Raw genomic sequence first — 23,958 nt, forward strand, 5'->3', positions numbered from 1 at the left:
GTACACCCTCTTTGAAAAGTAACATTTTAAACAATATCTCAATGAACAAAAACAATTTCCAAAATGTTGACAGGACTAAGTTTAATATAACATCTGTTTAACTTATATTATTAACCTTACTTTCATGTTATAACTTAAGTTACACATTTTTCAATTTTATTCAAATGAGGGTGATGCAAAAATGAGAGCACCCCACAACAAAAACTACTACATCTAGTACTTTGTATGGTCTTCATGATTTTTAATGACAGTCTTCTAGGAATGGAATGGACAAGTTGGTGACATTTTGCAACATCAATCTTTTTCCATTCTTCAAGAATGACCTCTTTTAGAGACTGGATGCTGGATGGAAAGTGATCCTCAACTTGTCTCTTCAGAATTCCCCATAGGTGTTCGACTGGGTTCAGATCAGTAGCCACTGAATCACTTTCACCCTGTTCTTCTTCAGAAATCCAACAGTGGCCTTAGATGTGTGTTTAGGATCATTGTCATGTTGGAAAAGTGCATGACGACCAAGAGCTCGGAGTGATGGTAGCATCTTCTCTTTCAGTATAGAGCAGTACATCTGTGAATTCATGATGCCATCAATGAAATACAGCTCCCCGACACCAGCAGCACTCATGCAGCCCCACATAAGGACACTGCCACCACCATGTTTCACTGTAGGCACCATGCATTTTTCTTTGTATTCCTCACCTTTGCGACGCCATACAGTTTTGAAGCCATCAGTTCCAAATACACTTATTATGGTCTCATCATTCAAGAGTATAGAGTCCCAGTAGACTTCATCTTTGTCAGCATGGGCCCTGGCAAACTCTAGGTGGGCTTTTTTGTGCCTGGGCTTTAGGAAAGGCTACTTTTGTGGACGGCACCCATGCATGCCATTCCTCTGCAGTGTACGCTGTATTGTGTCACGGGAAATAGTCACCCCAGTTTGGCTTTTTACTTCTTTAGATAACTGCAGTGAACTTGCATGCTGATTTTCTTCAACCCTTCTCATCAGAAGACGCTCCTGTCGAGGTGTTAACTTCCGTGGACGGCCTGGACGTCTCTGTGAGTTTCATCTATTTAAAATTTTTGTACCACTTTTGCTATAGTATTCTGACTGATAAGTAAAGCTTTGCTGATCTTCTTGTAACCTTCACCTTTCTGGTGTAAAGAAATTATTTTCTTTCTCAGGTCTTGTGACATTTCTCTTCCATGTGGTGCCATTGCTGACAGCATGAAATGGGAAGGGGTTTTAACACCCTTTTATAGTCAACTGTCTGCTGGACACTTGTGTAATGAATAATTAGAATCACCTGTGTAAATTTAACTTTTGGGTGAACTAACCCTTTAAGCACTGCATGTTCTTCAATAAAAACAATACTTATTGTGGGTAAAGATGGGATTTTATGTGTTTTTTGGCATTTTAATTTAAAATTAGATTACATTAATAATCACTTATTCATTTAAAGGGTTAGTTCACCCAAAAATGAAAATTCTGTCATTTATTACTTACCCTCATGCCGTTCCACACCCATAACCCTTCGTTAATCTTCGGAACACAAATTAAGATATTTTAGTTGAAATCCGATGGCTCAGCGAGGCCTGCATAGGGAACAATGACATTTCCTCTCTCAAGATCCATAAAGGTACTAAAAACATATTTAAATCAGTTCATGTGAGTTCAGTGGTTCCATATTAATATTATAAAGCGACACAAATATTTTTGGAGCGCCAAAAAAAACTAAATAACAACTTATTTCAAAACAATGCTTCAGGAAGCATCAGAGCTCAAGTGAATCAGTGTATCAAATCTGCTGTTTGGAGCACCAAAGTCACGTGATTTCAGCCGTTGGCAGTTTGACACGCGATCTGAATCATGATTCGACACACTGATTCATTTGTGCTCCGATGCTTCATGAAGCAGTGTTTTGAAATCGGCCATCACAAAATAAGTCATTATTTTGTTTTTATTGGCGCTCCAAAAATATTCTCGTCGCTTTATAATATTAATATTGAACCACTGTACTCACATGAAATGATTTAAATATGTTTTTATGGATCTTGAGAGAGGAAATGTCATTGCTCCCTATTAAGGCCTCACGGAGCCATCGGATTTCAACTAAAATATCTTAATTTGTGTTCCAAAGATTAACGAAGGTCTTACGGGTGTGGAACGGCATGAGGGTAAGTAGTAAATGACAGAATTTTCATTTTTGGGTGAACTAACCTTTAAATACTCATCCTGCGGCCCTTTAGTCGGCCCCCGGCCCCGTAGTTGAGAACCACTGACCTAGAGTCATTGAATAAGGAAAATAAGATCTTGCTTGAAACGTTTGCAGTATAAAGACAGCTTAAAATGTAGATGATAGTATGTAAACAGAGAATTTACAAAATTGCCATCAACCAGCATCAGTCCCACAAGCAACAAAGTCTCACCTTTGCCAAACAAACTCAGAAACACTTGGTGACATCAAGCATATAGTATTTTATTCATAAGACCAAAACCATGACAAGGCAGTGAGATTTTTTTTTGTTTGTTTTTTTTACAAGTTGTCATTTTTAAAGATACAAGATACATAGTTTTGTCATACTGAAGCTGTTTCCGTTATACAGTGAAGGACTGAATTATGTACGTTTAAGTCCAAAACTTTGCAATTCTTGTAATTGTATTTCAGCTACCCAAGCTTAAGTAGAAATATTAGATGCTCTGCCTGAATGTGTTAGGGGTTTCACAGCCAATTTGTCACTACAAATTGCTAAAGTGAAGGCTAAAATATTTAAGATATTTATTTACTGTATGAACACACAACATGTCATGTAACAGTCATAACTGAGGATTGGTAGCTCTGACTGAAATAACTGAAATTTGCGCTCATAAATGAGACAAAACTGCTGATTTGACCCATTAAATGCAATGATGAAGTGCAGAGAATGGAGTTTGGGGCATCTGACGCGTGTCTATTTGTGAATGAGGATCTGAACATCTAATTGACACGGCGGATCTGTTAGAACATCAGCGACTGCGTGTTATTCCGCACATGGTGACCACACATCCAACAACAGATGTACACCAATATAAAGCAGATAAAGGAAAGATACAAATACTAATTCAAATCTATTTATATCTTTTCACCCCATCACAGTTGGCTTTTGGTTGTGAGATTGTTATCATCAACATTATTATTATTATTATTATTTCTTTTAAATTTACATATTTATCTCAATAACATACTCAACAGAAGGGACACAGCATGGTGATCCTGACTCTAGATTATTTACAGCAGTCTAACCGAAAACAAGTCACATCAAAAACATAAAACACCCTCCGTGACAGTGTCACCGTCACAAATAAAAGGGTATCCATGGAAACAGATTGCAGGCTGCTGGAGGATACAGTCATGTTTGCAGGGAATGTTGGGCTGTGTTCAAAATAGCGTACTACCATACTACTCGTACTAGTATAAGTCATGTATACTGTTTGCTTGTGCACATTATCTGTATCTATGGAAAATTCAGATGACTTACATTTGCCAAAATGTGCAATATACATACAAGACAGCACAAAGGACAGGATACTAAAAATCCCCAATGCAGTGCGGTAAATGAACATGAAATAGCAGCTGTGATTTTTAATCTCCTTCTTGATTTATTATTTTAACAGACTGATAAATCTTAACTTATTTCCAAAATCATCACTACCTGAATTAAACATGCAATTTAATGCGGCTTACACAGTATGTAGTATGCCAATATTCTATTCCGAACACAACCCTCCGCTTCTGAGTAATAAAACAGGAAATTACCTGACAGGCTGTGATGGAAAAACTGCCTGATGTAAATGTAAATATGCTGTCATTTCTAAATTTTGACCTATCCATGTCCCACGCATTTTACCCTGGATCTATCAAGTCATTTTTAATGAAAAATACACAGCAAAATTTTCCTGTAATATTAACTGAATGTCTTCAAGTCATGATTTTGATTGTGAACTGTTGCATGGCCCTGGATTGTATTCATCAGATTGAATGAGGTAATTATTGTATGAAGCCAGCAGGGGGATCTGCTCTGTTCAGTCTCAGCAGTGTCGGGTCAAGGTCAGGACAAGGGCTAGTTAGAAGTCAGAGAGCTGAACAACTGCATCTACGACTGACTCAAAGAAACAAAGAAATGCAAGAGAAGGATTGTTTTCTGTCCTGAGCTTGTTACATAACCACATGGCATCTACATAAATGAGATTGTTGATATTTTAGCAGTGGACCACCACTGGACAGAACTGCACCAAGGTATTTCCCTGACAGCAGCATAGTGTGGCCCGGTTCTGGCCCACATCTGGTACATGTGGATTACACGCGGACCAGATGTGAGCCAGATATGGGCCGACACGATGTTGCTGTCAGGGTTTATTCTTTATCAGTCTAAGGGGCTGTTTACACGACACTGTTTTCAACTAAATATGGAAAACATTTACATGACAACGGCGTTTTGGTGGCCAGAAAACACAAACTTTTGAAAACGGGTTTCAAAGTGCAAATTTTTGAAAAACGCGATTCTATGAAAATGATGACGTCATGCACGTGCGTATTACATGTTCAGTCTATAGTGTTTCATCGCCATCTAATGGCCTGCCAGCAGAATACAGCGTTTTCAGTCATTTTCACGGATTCGTATGAATGGGCATCGTTTTGACAATGGTGTCGCCTGTACGTGGAAAACTCAAAGGAAAAACTTCTCCATTTTAAAGGTGCCCTAGAATTAAAAATTGAATTTATCTTGGCATGGTTAAATAACAAGAGTTCAGTACATGGAAATGACATACAGTGAGTCTCAAACTCCATTGTTTCCTCCTTCTTATATAAATCTCATTTGTTTAAAAGACCTCTGAAGAACAGGCGAATCTCAACATAACACCGACTGTTACGTAACAGTCGGGGTGTACGCCCCCAATATTTGCATATGCCAGCCCATGATTGAGGCATTACACAAGGGCAGCCAGTATTAACGTCTGGATCTGTGCACAGCTGAATCATCAGACTAGGTAAGCAAGCAAGGACAACAGCGAAAAATGGCAGATGGAGCAATAATAACTGACATGATCTATGATATCATGATATTTTTAGTGATATTTGTAAATTGTCTTTCTAAATGTTTCGTTAGCATGTTGCTAATGTACTGTTAAATGTGGTTAAAGTTACCATCGTTTCTTACTGTATTCACGGAGACAAGAGCTGTCGCTATTTTCATTTTTAAACACTTGCAGTCTGTATAGTTCATAAACACAACTTCATTCTTTATAAATCTCTCCAACAGTGTGTAATGTTAGCTTTAGCCCGTTAGCCACGGAGCACAGCCTCAAACTCATTCAGAATCAAATGTAAACATCCAAATAAACACTATACTCACATAATCCGACGCATGCATGCAGTATGCATGACGAACACTTTGTAAAGATCCATTTTGAGGGTTATATTAGCTGTGTGAACTTTGCGAGCTCCGGGGGCGGAGAGCGTGAGCATTTTATGGGGCCGCAGCATGAATCGGCGCATTTCTAATTATGCCCCAAAATAGGCAGTTAAAAAAATTAATAAAAAAAAAATCTATGGGGTATTTTGAGCTGAAACTTCACAGACACATTCAGGGAACACCTTAGACTTATATTACATCTTGTAAAAAAAAAAAAGTTCGTTGGCACCTTTAAGCATATCGTTGTCATGTAAACGTACCCTAAGATGAAGCAATATTTGTCCTGAGCTGTAAATTATCTGGTCAAGCTGATTGGATAAAATATTTCTGAATTCAATGTGTTACCTAATGAACTGGGACAGTCTTTTTTACTCATTTTGCTCAGTGTCAATAAGCATTGCATCTCACTGAAATATCTACCTGCTAATGTTTAAAGCATAGTATCAGGCTTAAAAGCTAAAAGCGTCAGCCCAACCTGACAATCATACAAGACAACAGACAGTGGTAAGCAGAGGGGCTGTCAGGTTTGAAAGCTGGAGAGATATCATTTGACTGAATGCCCAAAGGACTGTAGCATAGCCAACTGGGTGAATCGCACAAAGTCGGTCAAACATATCTGAGTCATATTTCACCCCAAAATTAAATGAAATAATAATAATAATTTGTATATACTGTTATTTTTTTTTACTCTGAATTAAACGTGCAGTGTGTACATTTTAGCAGCATCTAGTGATGAGGTTGCGAATTGCAATATAGAGAAGCTACGATGGCCAACACAGGACAAAGATGTCGTCGTCTGAGACAGCAGAGAGTAGCCAGTCAAGCAAACGCACTCTCTAGAGAGGGAAACATGCTGGTTCAAAATGCTTCACATGTAAGGGGACCCGTGGTGTATGTATATAGAAATGGCTCATTCTAAGGTAATAAAAACAGAACGGTTCATTATGTAAGGTCTGTATACACCACTGAAATCATAGTTATGTATATTATATTGCATTTCTGTCAATAGATCCTCCTAAAATGTACACTTTGCACCTTTAAGAAAATGAGTAAATTTATTATTGTTTCATGACAACTATCACATTCCCTTACCACACCCTCCATTACTGTAAAGCAAAAAAAGAAAATTATGATATATTAATAGATATATTAATTAATAATATATTAACTAATATTTTGATTATATTATTAAACATATTAATGATATAATCATTGTAAATTATTTATACATTATGGTATTATTTGTAGCACAGCCTTAATTGCATGCTGATTTTAATTACAAATATTGATGGGATGATTTTTATAACTGTGTTAGTAAGAATCATCAATGACTAAAAATGAAAAACTAAAAATAAACTTAAAACTAAAACATCTGGATACATTACTGTAATTGTGGGTGATCAATTATGAAGAAAACGATGGGAAAATGGCAATGAAAATAACTAAAAATATAAACAAACTCAACACTACAACATCTGGATGGATTACAGTAATGGTAGGTGTTAAATTGGGATGAAAATAATGCCAAAATTGCAGTGAAAATAATGAAAATTATACACAAACTCAACACTAAAACATCTGGATGCATTAAAGTAATTGTAGGTGTTAAATTTGTGATGAAAATAATGCCAAAATGGCCGTGAAAATAATAAAATGATAAACATCTGGATGCATTACACTAACTGTAGGTGTGAAATTGTGATGAAAATAATGTCACAATGGCAAAAATCATAATGGCTTAATTTTCTTTAAGCAAAATAAAATTTCTTAATTAGTTATTGTGATTTTGGGGTCAAATATGTTGACTTCATAACATTCACCAAACCATCTTTAGATCCATCACCCAGCCTGCCTACCTGCAATCCGTCCCACTTTGTCATTCGCAGACAGATGGTGCAGGATACTTGCATACCGTGATGTAATGAAGCATCTGTATTCACCTACAATCGTCCCTAATTGTACAGTATTTACATTGCGGTAATATCAGAAACGTACATTAAACTTTCTACTACATTGGAACAGACAATCTGTAGACCTATCAACGTTTCCAGGTCACGTCCTACTGCCCTGTTCTTTTTAGTACAAACCCAGTACAGCAATGTATCAGAATCGGACAAATACATATATACAAACAATCCTGGTCTTCAGACTCAACCTTTCATTGCCTTTCGATTTTAGACATTGTTAGATTTCTCCTGTGTGTATGTGTGTTTGTGAGCATAACCCTCAAAGCCATGCATTCAAACATGTGAAGTCATATTTTGCCTTTTCTAAACCAGGACTATATATATAAAAAAAGAAATTGAACCAATGTATCCACCCCAAACCATGTCCCTAATTATATAGTAGAAAAGTCAAATAAACAGGCAATCCATCTCAATGAAGAGAATAAATTAATCGATAAACATTTAAATAAACAGACAGACCACTAAGAGCCTATGTAGAGTATTCAGCTCAGTTCATGTCGAGAGAACAAGAGAAACTGAGGAAGAGAATAAAGAGATGAGGCCTATGTTACATTTGAGAAGGCTGCCAGGCGCCTCGTAGTGGCCAAGCCCAGGAACAGACATCTGTCGTAAGGGACAGCAGTTGCCATGGTTACCCTTTTCCTCCTCTACTCAAGGTAGATGTCTTCGGTAGGACAGGCATATTCTAAGTGCTCCTGGTAGTACTCATGGAATGCCCGTCTAAAACAAGCACATAGAGACATACTTGATCAGAATATACATTGGGATATGTATGTAGCGAAAATGGCGGCTGTGTCAGAATTAAAATTTTCTGATAATTTACTCACCCCGTGTCACCCAAGATGTTTATGTCTTTCTTTCTTCAGTCAAAAAGAAATTACATTTTTTGAGGAAAACATTCCAGGATTTTTCTCCATATAGTGGCTACCAACAGGTTGAAGGTCCAAAGTGCAGTTTCAATGCAGCTTCAAAGGGCTCTACACAATCCCAGCCGAGGAAGAAAGGTCTTATCTAGACCGATTGGTCATTTTCTAAAAAAAATTTAGAGATTTATATACTTTTTAACCCCAAATGCTCATCTTGCACTAGCTCTGCGATACGCCACGCATTACGTAATCATGTTGGAAAGGTCACACATAACGTACGGAAGTACCGCAATAGGGCGAAAAACTCCATCTCATTTTCTACTCCAAAATTAAAATCATCCAACATCATTGTTTTCCCTTTTTTTTTGTAAAGGCCGTTTGCACGTTCACTTTGTAAACACTGGATTGGTGCTTCCGCCTACGTCAAGCGTGACCTTTCCAACGTGATTACATAATGCGTGGCGCATCGCAGAGCTAGTGCAAGATGAGCATTTGTGGTTAAAAAGTATATACAGGTGCATCTCAATAAATTAGAATATCATGAATTTTTTTTTTAATTCAAAAAGTAAAATTTAAATATATTCTAGATTTATTAGACATAAAATATTTCCAGACTTTTTTGTTTTCATTTTGATGATTACAGCTTGCTGCTCATCAAAATCAAAAAATCAGTATCTCAAATTATTAAAATATTTAATTTCGAGTTATATTAAATGATCATTCTCAGGGTATAAACCCAGGTGAAAAAAAATTACATTTCTATAAATGTACTTAAAGTGCTCTTTAAGTATAAGTATAATATACTAAAAATTCTTCTTTAGTAGTTCTTAAGGTTATCTTAAGAACATCTAAGTGCACTCAATTGTGCTATTTTGAGACACCTTGAAATATGAACTAAAATTAGGGCTGGGCGATATATCGCATGCGATTGTCACGCGCATTTCGTCAGTAAAGCCAGTTCCCTGATTACCACTAAATCGCCACCTGCTTTCAAATGGAGTGCCATTGAATAGACAGAGCCGTAGCTCACTGACAAGCTACGCAATATCGCATTTATTATCGAAGGCGATTCATCTGCGATAATGAACGTGATATTGCGTAGCTTATCAGTGAACTACGGCTCTGTCTATTAAATGCCGCTCCATTTGAAAGCAGGTGATGGCGATTTTATTTTTTATGGCGATACTATCTCTGTATTTAAAAAATGTATTTAGATACCACTTATAGTACACTTGAACCTATAGTGTACTAAAAGTGGTAACTAAATATATTTTTTAAATATGTGTGCATTGAATTTATTTAATACACAAGTACCACAATTTGAGTTGAATTACTGAAATAAATAACCTTTTCCACATTCTAATTTATTAAGATGCAACTGTATATATATATATATTTTTTTTTTTTAAAGAAAATGACCGACCATCGCGCTAGACAAGACCCTTATTCCTTGTCTGGGATCGCGTAGAGCCCTTTGAAGCTGCACTGAAACTGCAATTTGGACCTTCAACCTGTTGGTAGCCCTCCACTATATGGAGAAAAATCCTGGAATGTTTTCCTCAAAAACCTTAATTTCTTTTCGACTGAAGAAAGAAAGACATAAACATCTTGGATGACATGGGGGTGAGTAAATGATCAGGAAGTTTTAATTCTGAAGTGAACTAATCCTTTAAACATTTTCCTCCATTTTTCTGCTAATGATAAGGTTAAATAATGTATATGTTCATAAGGTCATATTATGTACTGTGGCAGAGCTAGCTGTCTCCTGTTGGGGCCCATAACTCCTGTCTGCTCTAAAAGAGAAAAGCTTTAATAATTCACACAGCAGTCTGTTCTGTGCTCTGATAATGGAGCAGAGACCAATCACTCTCATTAACTTCTCTGCTCCCCTCTTTTCTTCTTTTTCTTTTTGGCTCTCTATTCTCTGTCTCAAAAGTTTATTGTGAATGTTATTGTGTGACGTTTTAAAAGCATTAGACTCACCCCACACACTCGGCTACATGTCTCATGGAGTCCTGAGAGACGAAGACGTGACATGCAAACCTGTTCAGCATCGGGTGCTTGGTGATAAAACCAAAATAACTACAGAAAGACACATAGAGAGAGGGGACAATCTTATTAAGCCTGCAATATCTTCCAAGACTTATATGGGGAGTTACTAAAAGAAATGAAAAAAAGTGTTATGGTGTGTGTGTGTGTGTGTGTGTGTGTGTGTGTGTGTGTGTGTGTGTGTGTGTGGTTCAGGTAAACCCTACATTATGGGGACAAAATGTCCCCACAACGATGGCAATATCCAAAATCTTTGTCCTTGTGGGTACATTTTTTGGTCCCCGTGAGGAAAACAGCTCATAAATCATACTAAGGGACGTTTTTTGAAAATGTAAAAATGTAGAAAGTTTTCTATGAAGGGCAGATTTAGGAGACAAAATATACAGTTTGTACAGAATAAAAATCATTATGACTGTGGAATGTCACCATAAAACATGGAAACCCAATGTGTGTGTGTGTGTGTGTGTGTGTGTTTACCAGTTGTTTTTAGGATGACATCCACAGAAGGAGATGTTTTTCATTTGGAAGAAGTGACTACATCTGTCAAACTATGAAAAGAAAGGAGAAGAGGAATTATATAAAATGTAAAAAAAAAAAAAAAAAATCCAAATGTTGAGATTTAGATATTTTCAAAATGTATCTTTTATGTATTAAAGGTGTATTTTCTTTCCCAAAAAAAAAAAAAGTTATGCACATATAAAATATATATGCACACAAGTAAAACAGTTAAAAATCATTTACACTCACATGAGATAAGAGTAGCTAAATAATAAATAATACAATTAATAAATAATAAAAAAAACTCATCACAGGACCAGCTGAATATGACTTAAACTCTTTAATTTGGACTATTTTTTTTGCCAAAAAAAAAAAAAAATTGTTTTCTCTCTCATTTTCTCACACTTTCTCTCACCTCCCCTGAAAAGTCGTACTCATCATCCAAACTCATGACTAGTTTCACACCCTGCAAGCTTATTTCTAGCTCACAAATAGACGGGGGATGAAGATGCACTGTCCTCTTCCTTGCCATAGCGATCTGTAAGACAAACACAAACACATTAGTTCAGGTTTGTATCATATGATAAAACATTGCGCATTTATTTAGTACTATATCACACAATGCACAAACTGATACATTTCCTATTTACAGTACCTTTTGCATGGCAGCACACAGGATGCCGTTGCCTTGGTGATAAGGAACCTCCACCGAACCCAGGAATTGCACTCGGAAGCTTTCCATCCAAGCAGGGTTCCTCTTCATTGCTATGGAAACACACACATACAGACTCACATATGCTGACTCACCAAGTGCTTTAACAAAGGGACCAGATGTGAAGGCCAGAGAAATAGGAAAGAAAAAGAAAACAGTCACACATTACTTAGTAGAAGGCCACTTCAATAATTACAAAAAGTCTTTAAGATATACATATATATGTACTCTTATTATAAAATTATCATATTATAAAATACTTTAAAACAAATTTAATCATGGAAAACAGAAAGAATTTTATTTTTATAGGACTTGACCATGAGCACAAGAAATAAAAAATAAAAAAATATTAAAATACTTACTCATCAGGTCTTTTGTTTGGCCAACAACTTCGTGGGCGTAGTACGCTGGGAAAATCCCCCTGGCCCCTGTGCGCATATTATACCCACGGTACCAATAATCATCCTCCTCTTCCTCAACGAATAATGGATCATCAACATCTAACTCCAGCTCATCTGCATGTCGTGGGATGAACCTGCAGCGTGGGCATTAAAACTTGCATCTCCATTGCTTGCAATAGATATAATAAGCAGTCAATTTTAAGTGTTTTGACAGATACTGAAAAATAAGATTTCCTTGAGGGTTTGTATACTTTAAACCAGCTTGGAGCTTTTTGATTAGAGCTAGGTGATTTTAGGTTATAGCGTGGGCAGCTTTACTCACCTGAAGACTGCTCTGTGAGTCTGATCTCTTTCTTCTCCATTTATAGTGCACGAGAAAAGCCCAAAAGACTCTGTGCCTGAAAAACGCATAGTGCACATGCATTATCCCATTGTATACTGAGGTATAAGCCCCAAGGTAGACCCTCTGTCTTTGTGTGTGTGTGAGTGTGTGTGTGTGTGTGTGTGTGTGTGGGTGTGGGTGTGTGTGTGTGTGTGTGTGTGTGTGCGCATTTTTGTGACATATCAGGACACAAATGTGTATAATGACATGGGTATGACATAGGTATTACAAGAAGAGGGTGACTTATGAGGACATTACCCCATGTCCCCATTTTTCAAAAGGCTTATAAATCATACAGAATGAGTTTTTGTGAGAAAGTAAAAATGTGCAGTTTCCTGTGATGGGTAGGTTTAGGGGTAGGGGTAGTGTAGGGGGGGTAGAATATACAGATTATACAGTATAAAAATCATTATGTCTATGGAAAGTCCTCATAAAACATAAACCCAACATGTGGGTGTGTCACAGAGTACTGTGAAACCCATTTAGAAGCATGTCATAGAAAACCCTTCATCTTCTGATGTCATCTCATTAGGATTATTAAATATCCTCTCTATTCACTGAGACAGACTCCTAAATTATGTAAAATGATCATCTAAATCTCTACTAAACAGTACTAAAAGAGCTCAGAATGGCTCTGTGAATGGGAGTGAATTTAATTTTGGTAATATATTTAGGTAATATACAACAATTTGTTTATCTTTTCCCCTTTGTGCATATTAAACCTTTACAGTAGCTTTGAATATTGTTTTATTGTCATATTAGTTAGCTTTGAATCTAGCAAGAGAGAAAACAATAACATTGGATGCTGAATTCACTCTGTCTCTGAAATGGAGGGAATCATTTTACTAACAAGTGGACCATCACAAACGCAGCCTCAAGTTCCCCTTCAATATAAGTCCGAACCAGTAGAGCTAAAGTCATTGCTGTGGTGATTTGGGCACTAAGAAATCTTTCACATTTGATGTTCATTTATATAACTAAAGGGATAGTTCAGCCAAAAACAAAACTTCTGTCATCATTTACAACCTGTATGACTTACTTTCTTCTGCTTTTTGTCCATACAGTGAAAGTCAATGGGTTCCAAAATAACATCTTCTTTGTATGCACAAAAACACATTTTTCAAAACATTCCCAGACAGCAACTTAGTGTGCCCCAGATCCGGCACACATCTGGTAAATGTGGATTACACGTGGACCAGATGTGGGCCGGATCTGGGCCGACACTACATTGCTGTCTGGGTTTCCTTTTGTTTACAGGTTTAGAACAAAATGGAGGTCAACTATCCATTAACTATATTGTGCAGAGTGTTAAATTTCACTTACTGGAGGACCGTGACGTGCTGTTGACAAATACATTGAGGAACTTCTTTGAGAAAGGCAAATCCGCCTCAGGGGAGGAGTCTTCTTCAGAGGAACTTAACAGCAAATTAGGTCTCATGCCTCCTACCATCTGGCTCTGCCCGTAAATGTCTTCATCTTCATCAACCCCTTCTTCATCACAGATTGTAGAGAGTCCATCACTGTCCTCACTAAGAACAGAGGTACAGCGCTTCAGACTCACCAGCTCAAGCGTTGTGTTTTCATCCACCACTAGGGTGTACTTCATCGAATCATATGCCAAGGAGTCATCAACGGGCCGGTCGGAGGTTGCATTCCTCAACTCTCGTACACTTTCGTCAATAGGTGGGGAGCTGTCCAAGTAAGTCTCCGTTCCATAGGGTGAAGGTGCCTTGTGAAGATCATCCAGAAAAGGGGAGGTATCTTGCTCATCTTCATCATTATCTGTTGAGTACGTAAGACTGAAACAGTGATTGGTCTGTGCTGTTGGGAGGTCCAGCGTAAGGCTGTTTTTGACTTCTGTGATTCGCTGCAAACTAGTGAGCTGATCGACCCGTGTCTCCCGTCCCTCGTCCTTGTCACTGATTACGCTCTCGCTTAAGCTGGGAGAGTCCAGCTCTTTCATTCTCTCCATCATTAAGTCATTATTTGGCTCCTCCTCTTCCTCTTTCTGCTTGTTTTTCAATGAGTTTTGAGATGGGAAGTCTTCTGATTCATAATTCTTTGTCCTTGTATCGAATCTTGCTGTAAAGACGGGTGTAACGGTGCCATATGTAGGGTTGCTCATGTACAGACAAGAGTCTGTTCTCTTGCTTTCCTTCTGTCCCTCTTCAGACACAGAGCTGGCTTCTTTCTCCATCTCTTCCTCCACTCTCATCTCTGACTTTTCAGAGGTCACCTCTTGTGACTTTTCTTCAGATTTCTGCTTCTGCAAATTGCAGCCATCTGTGTCATTGAAAGCATCTGTTTCTAGGTCCGACGAAGGCGAGATGGTGTCGGAGATGGAGGCTGAGCGTTTGAAGCACTCCTCTGGACAGCTGATTGGGTAGGACCCTTCTGAAATCATCCTGTTGACCAGATTGCTTAGAAGCCAAGGAGAATCAGAGTTTTCACTGAGCTCGTCCTCGGACTCTGACTCGGACTCTCCCTCACTGTTACCATCGTAGTCGTCCACAGAGGGCATGAGTTTGGGGCCAACAGGCAAGTAGAAGGAGCGTTTGAAGCTTTCAAGACTGTGGTCGGGCTCAATCTTCAACAACAACTGCTGAGAGCTGCTATCCTCACAGGGTACGGCAGGGGGAAGAGTCTCATCAGGATCAGCCTGGTGCTCATAACCCTGTTCGTCATCTACGTTCTGCAGACCCATCAGAGCTTGGCCGTCATCTAGTTGCAACATGTCTGGGCTGGGATCAAGGCCTGGTGAAGAGTCTTGTTTAATTGGGTCAGGCTGGCCCAGAAGAAGAGATGCTTTTAGACCCACAATACCGCTGTCATGCTCTGTGTCCAGCTCGTGGTCCAGTTCTTGGTCTGAAGTTGGGGAGCTGGCTTCTTCAATGGAATTGGTGAGGTGCGAGGAGCGCCCGCTGCTGGATTCACTTGTTAGGTCCAGCTCTGTCTCTGAGATGGAGGAAATCATGTTACTAGCAAGTGGACCACACGCAAATGCAGCCTCAAGTTCCCCTTCAATATCAGAGTCCGAACCAGGAGAGCTTAGGTCATCGCTGTGGCGGTCTGACTCTGTGTAGCGTTTGGCATTCATATCAGCAATACCTGGATCAGAAGAAGGAGAAGTTGTGTCATTTGCAGCAGCAGGTTGGCCCTGATGCATGTTTCGAGGTTCATCCATAGCATCAAGTATGTCTGATCGACTGGATGACACATAGCTGGAGACAGAAATAGATTCAGTTGGTTCAATGCAGGGGAACTCAACGTAAGAAGAGTCCCCAGCTTCCTTGCAAGTTGGATCATAGGTATCCTTACTAATGAAGTCAATGGCAAAATCTTTGTCCAGCTCTTCGTCCGATAGTGGAGTCTCAGCATCATTACCAAGAGGTGCAGTTGAGGACAGACACCTACTGGTGCCATCGTTTTCAAGCTCTGGGTCGTCAGCAGTCTCCGTTGTCACGGTGTAAGTGTCATTGGTGTGCCGAGAGCGGCAAGGTCGACGTTTGGCATGGCCATTCAGGTCGTGGTCAACCTCAGTGTCAGAGCACTGAGAAGTGCAGTCATCAACCGAGGGGAGAAGCTCACTGAGAGTGGATTCTTCAACATCAGGTTTCACCTCAGTTGCCTCAGAGCCACTTGACAAGTTATGCTGACCAAAGGAGCCTGGTTTGGAGGACAATAAAGAGATAGAAAAAGAAAAAGAGAGATGGAGGGTAATTTAGATAAGTTGACAAGGATAAACAAAAGACAAAATGAGAAATGTTTTTGGAGGTTAATTTTGCCATTAGCAACATGATCAGACTTCTTACCGTATTCAGGTCGCTCTCGTCTGTTGCCCTCAAAGTCATACAGCAACGGCCTGCCAGGTGACTGATGGAGACCACAATGTCCTGGTGGGTTTGAGGGTGTATCTTTGGCAGAGCTGGTGGTGTCTGGAGCCCCTGGGCATGAGGTGGTCACATGGGAACCGTCCTCAAGGCAAGAGTGGTTTGGAGACAAACAGCCTAAAATATTGAGTAAAATGAGTCACAATGGGATAGATTTATAGTTACAGATACATCCAGAATAAATATTAATAAATATAATAAATCAGGTAGATTCTACTGCAAAAATTAAAAAAAAATAGTTAAAACTTGCAAAGAGCATACAAACTGAATATAAGGAAATTTGAGCTTTTAGAAAATAAATACAAAAAAACAATTAATTTTTTATCTTTACATGAAATATAATGACTAAAATTGTTATCATTATATATTTTATATAATATTATAATATATACACTACAGTATATAAGCAATAATCACCCTGTGAAGTCGTGTTTCGAAGAGAATCCTGCCAGCTTGACTTTCGTGGTGACACATTGCTGTTGTTGTTCAGGGAGTCCTGAGATTAGAACAAAAAAGAGGAGTTTAAATATTGATATATATATATTTATTGATTTATTGATTGTGTAAAGTGTGTTAGAGGTACCTGTGAAACTGGTGCAGTCAGGTTTAGAGTGGTTGGGCGGCTCTTGAGGGTGCCCAGAGTAGGGGAGGGGGGAGGAGATGCTGATGGTGAGGGAGGGGCATCAGGATCTGCTTCCTCTTCTTCTTCATCATCATCTTCATCTTCATCATCGATCATCTCAAACTCTTGGAAGTCATCTTGGAATGAGCATACTGGGTGGTGGAAATCATTCTTTTCCAAAATTAAGCAGTCCTTTACAAAGGAGAGAAAAAAGAAAACATATATATATACTATTAAACATTACCATAAATCAATATTGCAGCCTGAAACAAGGGTTACTGAATGGACTAGTGAAGACTAATTATACACATAAATTCAATATCCACAAAAATCAGTCAGGCATGAACATTCCAGCTCAAGAGCAAATGCTTCTCATGTGTACCATACATGATTCAACATGACCTTTTTCTGTACTGTTAATGTTTTGTTCCATCAATTAGTTGGGCCATATGTTCATCATGGACTGGATGAAGACTTGACTGCTAGCCAGGCCATATTTTTTGAAACATGTATTACTGTATATAGATGGTCGCAGGCAAAACAAACTCCATCTTGCAGATATGTTTAATGACAAATGGAGAATATATTTCTGACTGTAATAATGAAACCAACAGTGAGTTTAAATGTATATTTTAGACAATTATACCAAAGGATTTAAAAGAAATGTGAAAGTCATTTTATTGATAAACCTAGAATACTTTATAGTCAACATAAAACAGTCTTCACAAGCCATTTAAAAAAAAAAAATGTAGGGCAGGATTAGATCAGTGATTGATTGGTTAGTGAAAATTCCGACTAAAATTCTAAAGTTCCGATTTGGACTCAGAGTCTGATTAAACACTCAAAAGGTCTTTCGTATTATTATTAAAGTATTATTTTGTCTTTAAAAGGGAAAGACTGTGGATGGACTGAACAAAGCTGAGAGAATCATGTCTTGTAGGGAAGGGCAGATGGTGATCGATGCTAAAGCTCCTCAGGTTTCATCGCCCTTCCAGGAAAACAAGTCAATGCACTTACATAAGCATAACGTCTGATATTCACCTCAATTAAGAACATACACACTACAGCTAAAATTCTGTTTGTTGCTTGGCAAATGTGTGTGGGTGAGGTCATTAAAAGTCCCACACTGCATTAGATTCACAACCAGCTGGCACTGCAGGGATCTGAATCTATATGCCATCTCTATCAATCAATACCCCTGACCAGCAGCAGTCAAACACACTATGACCAATAACTAAATTTAGGAGAGTTCCAGAAAAGCTGTAATGCTGTAATGTGTAGATGTAGTTCTAGCTATACTGCATGAATTAGTCTATAAATGTGTTCTATTGAAACTCTATCGCTCTAATATTTCCAAGGACAAGGCCTCACCCCTGACCAGCACTGATTTTACATCCCTGCTCAGAGATGGAGTCAGCATTACACCAGCAAAAAGTGTTCTGCTGAGCCAGCCGAACTCACACAGAAGTCATGAATGAATGCAGTGCTCTCAACGCTGACCGCAAAGGTAGAGCAAGAGAGAGATGATGAGAAAAAAATAAAAGATGCAGTGTTAGAAGGTGAAGGAAACACCATAGGATTGTAAAGGGAGAGAAAAGAGAAGTTTAAAAAGCAAACATACAGCACACATCATATACTGCAGTCGATGCAGGAGGCGGGGCAGCGATGCCACTGATGTCTCAGACAAGTATCTATACTAATGCAGAGACATTAACTACAGCACAGCACTGCATAATCGAGGGCTGTTGAATAATTCATAAAATGACCTATTCATCAGTTCACAATGAGTCAGTCAGTGTGGCCTGATTTATTCGAGTTACCAAAAAAAAAATAGACAATATTTCCAGATTATCGTATCTTGTTTACTTTAAGTATAAAAGTATAAAAACACAATATATATACAGTACAGTCCAAAAGTTTGGAACCACTAAGATTTTTAATGTTTTTAAAAGAAGTTTCGTCTGCTCACCAAGGCTACATTTATTTAATTAAAAATACAGTAAAAAACAGTAATATTGTGAAATATTATTACAATTTAAAATAACTGTGTACTATTTAAATATATTTGACAAAGTAATTTATTCCTGTGATGCAAAGCTGAATTTTCAGCATCGTTACTCCAGTCTTCAGTGTCACATGATCCTTCAGAAATCATTCTAATATGCTGATCTGCTGCTCTAGAAACATTTATGATTATTTTCAATGTTGAAAACAGTTGTGTACTTTTTTTTCAGGATTCCTTGATGAATAGAAAGTTCAAAAGAACAGCATTTATCTGAAATACAAAGCTTCTGTAGCATTACACACTACCGTTCAAAAGTTTGGGGTCAGTAAGAATTTTTATTTTTATTTTTTTTGAAAAGAAATTAAAGAAATGAATACTTTTATTCAGCAAGGATGCATTAAATCAATCAAAAGTGGCAGTAAAGACATTTATAATGTTACAAAAGATTAGATTTCAGATAAACACTGTTCTTTTGAACTTTCTATTCATCAAATAATCCTGAAAAAAAATATTGTACACAAATATTTTGTACAATTGTACACATTAAATGTTTCTTGAGCAGCAGATCAGCATATTAGAATGATTTCTGAAGGATCATGTGACACTGAAGACTGGAGTAATGATGCTGAAAATTCAGCTTTGCCATCACAGGAATAAATTACTTTGTGAAATATATTCAAATAGAAAACAGTTATTAGGGGCCAAGCACCGAAGGTGCTTAGGCACCTATTGTTATTGTTGGCGTTCCGTACGCTTATTATTAGGGGCCAAGCACCGAAGGTGCTTAGGCACCTATTGTTATTGTTGGCGTTCCGTACGCTTATTAGGGGCCAAGCACCGAAGGTGCTTAGGCACCTATTGTTATTGTTAGTTTTCTTATTATTATTATTCTTCCGCTCTTGGAGTCTATGGCAGCCCATAGAACCGTATGGTAAAAAGTTGTGAAATTTGGCACACAGTTAGAGGACAGTCTGAACTGTGTCCATAGCCAATTTGGAGTCTCTAACTCAATCCCTCTAGCGCCACCAGCTGTCCAAAGTTGCACTTCTGTTTATGCTAATAACTTTTGAACCGTAAGGGCTAGAAACAAAATTCTTTTTTCCTCTGATTCCTTGGGTCAAGGCGAATCGATTGCACTATATGACGTCATTTTCCGTCATGAAAATTTTCCCGCCATTTTGAATTTTCTGAAAAATCTACTTTTTCGAACTCCTCCTAGGGCGTTACTCCGATTTTCACAAAAATTGGACCAGATCATCTTCAGACCATGACTGCAAAAAGTTATCAAAAGCTTTTCGATAGATCCATCCGTTCTCGAATAGGGCACAAAAGAATTCGACCGAAAGCTCGCAAAATCACACTTAAGGCTATATCTCCAAAATGATTTATCGTATTTTGACCAAACTTCATACATGTCATCACAAGCATGACTTGAGGCAACATGCAGTGTTTCGGCACAGTGCCACCTACTGGTCCAGAGATATGAAAAATGGATATTTATGCTAATAACTTCTGAATGGTTTGTCCAGAAATCACAAATGTGGTTACGTCAGATTCAGGGCATCATTCCGAGTTGAATGATATCCATTATTACCATATCAGCCATTTTGGCCGTCGGCCATTTTGAATTTTGTGCATTATTGTTAGTTTTCTTATTATTATTATTCTTCCGCTCTTGGAGTCTATGGCAGCCCATAGAACCGTATGGTAAAAAGTTGTGAAATTTGGCACACAGTTAGAGGACAGTCTGAACTGTGTCCATAGCCAATTTGGAGTCTCTAACTCAATCCCTCTAGCGCCACCAGCTGTCCAAAGTTGCACTTCTGTTTATGCTAATAACTTTTGAACCGTAAGGGCTAGAAACAAAATTCTTTTTTCCTCTGATTCATTGGGTCAAGGCGAATCGATTACACTATATGACGTCATTTTCCGTCATGAAAATTTTCCCACCATTTTGAATTTTCTGAAAAACCTACTTTTTCGAACTCCTCCTAGGGCGTTACTCCGATATTCACAAAAATTGGACCAGATCATCTTCAGACCATGACTGCAAAAAGTTATCAAAAGCTTTTCGATAGATCCATCCGTTCTCGAATAGGGCACAAAAGAATTCGACCGAAAGCTCGCAAAATCACACTTAAGGCTATATCTTCAAAACAATTTATCGTATTCTGACCAATCTTTGTACATGTCATCACAAGCATGACTTGAGGCAACATGCAGTGTTTCGGCACAGTGCCACCTACTGGTCCAGAGATATGAAAAATGGATATTTATGCTAATAACTTCTGAATGGTTTGTCCATAAATCACAAATGTGGTTACGTCAGATTCAGGGCATCATTCCGAGTTGAATGATATCCATTATTACCATATCAGCCATTTTGGCCGTCGGCCATTTTGAATTTTGTGCTAAAATGCTGTATTTTATGAACGCATTAGCATATCGTCACAAAACTTGGTATGAGTCTTCAGCACGATGCCCTGAACGAGCCTAAGAAGTTTTGCACCAGCACCACCTAGTGGTAAAATCAAATATTCAAATGCTTATCAATATGGGTGTGGTCAACTTATTTTCAAAAGAGTCATGACTTTAGACTCCTGAATCCCTGCTGAGTCTAACGATACCTAACACGCTAGGTTTCGACTTATGGTTTGTCCGCCATTTTGAATTTTGCGAAAAACTTACTTTTTCGAACTCGTCCTAGGCTGTTGGTCTGATTATCATGAAAATTGAACCAGATCATCTTCAGACCATTCTGGCAAAAAGTTATCAAAAGCTTTTCGATAAACTCAACCATTCTCAAAAAACACGCAAATTAATTTAACGCAGAGCACCCAGTTTGGACTCATGGCTGTATCTCTGCAATGATTTATCATATTTACACCAAACTTCGTACAAATCATCCCAAGCAAGACCAGAGCCTACATGCTGAGTTTCGTCGCAACACCACCTACTGGTCTGGAGATTCAAAAAAGCCAAAATAGCCATTATTTTTGCTTATAGCTTCAAATATGTTTGTCCAAAAATCATAAATTTGGTCTTGTTAGATTAGGGGCATCATGCCGAGTCGAATGATATCCAATTTTCCCATATCAGCCATTTTGGTTGTCGGCTATTTTGAATTTTGTGCAAAAATGCTGTATTTTATGAACACATCAGCGTATTGTTATGAAACTCGGTATGAGTCATCATCACAAGGTCCCGAAGGAGCCTGAGAAGTTTCAAACTAGCGCCACCTAGTGTTTTTTTCATATGTTTATATCTTTTGATCTGGTTGACTTATTTTCACGGGAGTCATATCCTTAGCGAGTGTCATTGCTACCTCACTCTGACCATACCACATTAATTTGGTCACAGCACCACCTATTGATCAAAAGTGATAAACCATTAAATCTTTATTATTGACTGTATATATCATTTTTCAGCTCTTTTGCCTAAAATGATCCTAATAGGTCATTAATTGCTTACTGTTGCAGCTGGTCTGATGCTCCCAGCCATCTTGGCTGGCTTGCTGTGCCTTTTTTGCTTGGCCCCATAATTGCTGCTTGCAGCTATATTTATTATTCTTCTTCTTCTTCTTCTTCTTCCGCTCTTGAAGTCTATGGCAGCCCATAGAATCGCTTGCGGGAAAGTTGTGAAATTTGGCATACAGTTAGAGGACAGAATGACCTTTGTCCATAGCAAATTTGGAGTCTCTAACTCAATCCCTCTAGCGCCACCAGCTGTTCAAAGTTGCACTTATGTTTATGCTAATAACTTTTGAACCATAAGGGCTAGAAACAAAATTCTTTTTTCCTATGATTCCTTGGGTCAAGACGAATCGATTGCATCATATGACGTCATTTTCCGTCATGAAAATTTTTCTGCCATTTTGAATTTTCTGAAAAACCTACTTTTTCGAACTCCTCCTAGGCCGTTAGTCCGATTTTCATGAAAATTGAACCAGATCATCTTCAGACCATGGTGACAAAAAGTTATGGAATTCAAGTCAATTGCTCAAACCATTTTCGAAAAACACACGAACGAATTGTACGTAGCGCTTGCGAAAATAGAAGTAAGGCTGTATCTCTGCAACACTTTATCATATTCAGACCAAACTTGGTACATGTCTTCACAAGCATGACCTGAGGCACCATGCAGTGTTTCGGCTCAGCGCCACCTACTGGTGCGGAGATATGAAAAATGGATATTTTTGCTTATAACTTCTGATGGGTTTATCCAAAAATCATAAATTTGGTCTTGTTGGATTCGGGGTATCATGCCGACTTAAATGATATCCAATTTTCCCATATCGGACATTTTGGCCGTCGGCTATTTTGAATTTCGTGCTAAAATGCTGTATTTTACGAACGCATTAGCGTATCGTTACGAAACTCGGTATGGGTCCCCAGCACAATACCCTGAAGGAGCCTGAGAAGTTTCAGCACTGCGCCACCTTGTGGTCAAAAGTTATAACAAAATTTACAAAAATGCTAATAACTTTTGACTATATTGACCGATTGTAATGGAACTGGTCAGAGTAGATTCCTTGGGTCATGCTGAGAACATAGATATCAAATTTGCCATAGTCAGCTGAACTTCCTGTCCGCCATATTGTTTTTCTTTAAAAACCTACTTTTTCGAACTCCTCCTAGACCGTTGCTCCGATTTTCACCAAAATTGAATCAGACCATCTTCAGACAATGCTGACAATAAGTTATGGATTTCAAGTCAATAAGTCAAACCGTTTTCGTATAGCGGAGCAAAGAATTTGAGGCATGATGCAAAAACGACTCTTGACGCTGTATCTCTGCAATGCTTTGACATATTGACACCAAACTTTGCAAGTGTCATTGTCACCTCACTCTGAACATACCGCAACAATTTGGACACAGCGCCACCTATTGGTCGAAAGTGATAAACCAGTAAATCCTCATTTTTGATCATTTTTCAGCTCGTTTGTCTAGAATGATCTCAATAGGTCTTTAATTGCTCACTGTTGCAGTTGGTCTGATGCTCCCAGCTGTGTTGGCTGGCTTCTTGTGCCGTTTTTGTGCTTGGCCCCGTAATTGCTGCTTGCAGCTATATTTATTCTTCTTCTTCTTCTTCCGCTCTTGAAGTCTATGGCAGCCCATA

The 23,958-nt window shown here is 38.3% G+C and overlaps 1 protein-coding gene across 2 annotated transcripts in view; it reads right to left on the reverse strand.

Annotated features, from left to right (window-relative positions):
- Window positions 1–5,586: 5,586 nt before the first annotated feature.
- mapk8ip2 (mitogen-activated protein kinase 8 interacting protein 2) overlaps window positions 5,587–23,958 on the reverse strand; it is a 40,265-nt gene continuing 21,893 nt past the window's right edge. Inside the window, exons 3-13 of one of the 2 annotated variants that reach the window (XM_048169057.1) lie at window positions 16,797–17,027; window positions 16,631–16,709; window positions 16,136–16,330; window positions 13,647–15,989; window positions 12,264–12,339; window positions 11,903–12,075; window positions 11,484–11,641; window positions 11,244–11,366; window positions 10,808–10,878; window positions 10,265–10,363; window positions 5,587–8,135 (exon numbers count right to left, since the gene is read on the reverse strand). In XM_048169057.1, coding sequence (XP_048025014.1) covers window positions 8,063–8,135; window positions 10,265–10,363; window positions 10,808–10,878; window positions 11,244–11,366; window positions 11,484–11,641; window positions 11,903–12,075; window positions 12,264–12,339; window positions 13,647–15,989; window positions 16,136–16,330; window positions 16,631–16,709; window positions 16,797–17,027 — 3,621 coding nt within the window. In that variant the 3' untranslated portion in view covers window positions 5,587–8,062. The remainder of the gene's footprint in view (window positions 8,136–10,264; window positions 10,364–10,807; window positions 10,879–11,243; window positions 11,367–11,483; window positions 11,642–11,902; window positions 12,076–12,263; window positions 12,340–13,646; window positions 15,990–16,135; window positions 16,331–16,630; window positions 16,710–16,796; window positions 17,028–23,958) is intronic. The other variant, XM_048169058.1, reaches the window with a different exon arrangement.

The sequence above is a fragment of the Megalobrama amblycephala genome, linkage group LG19 (genome assembly GCF_018812025.1).
Source record: "Megalobrama amblycephala isolate DHTTF-2021 linkage group LG19, ASM1881202v1, whole genome shotgun sequence".
In the NCBI taxonomy this organism is placed as follows: Eukaryota; Metazoa; Chordata; class Actinopteri; order Cypriniformes; family Xenocyprididae; genus Megalobrama; species Megalobrama amblycephala.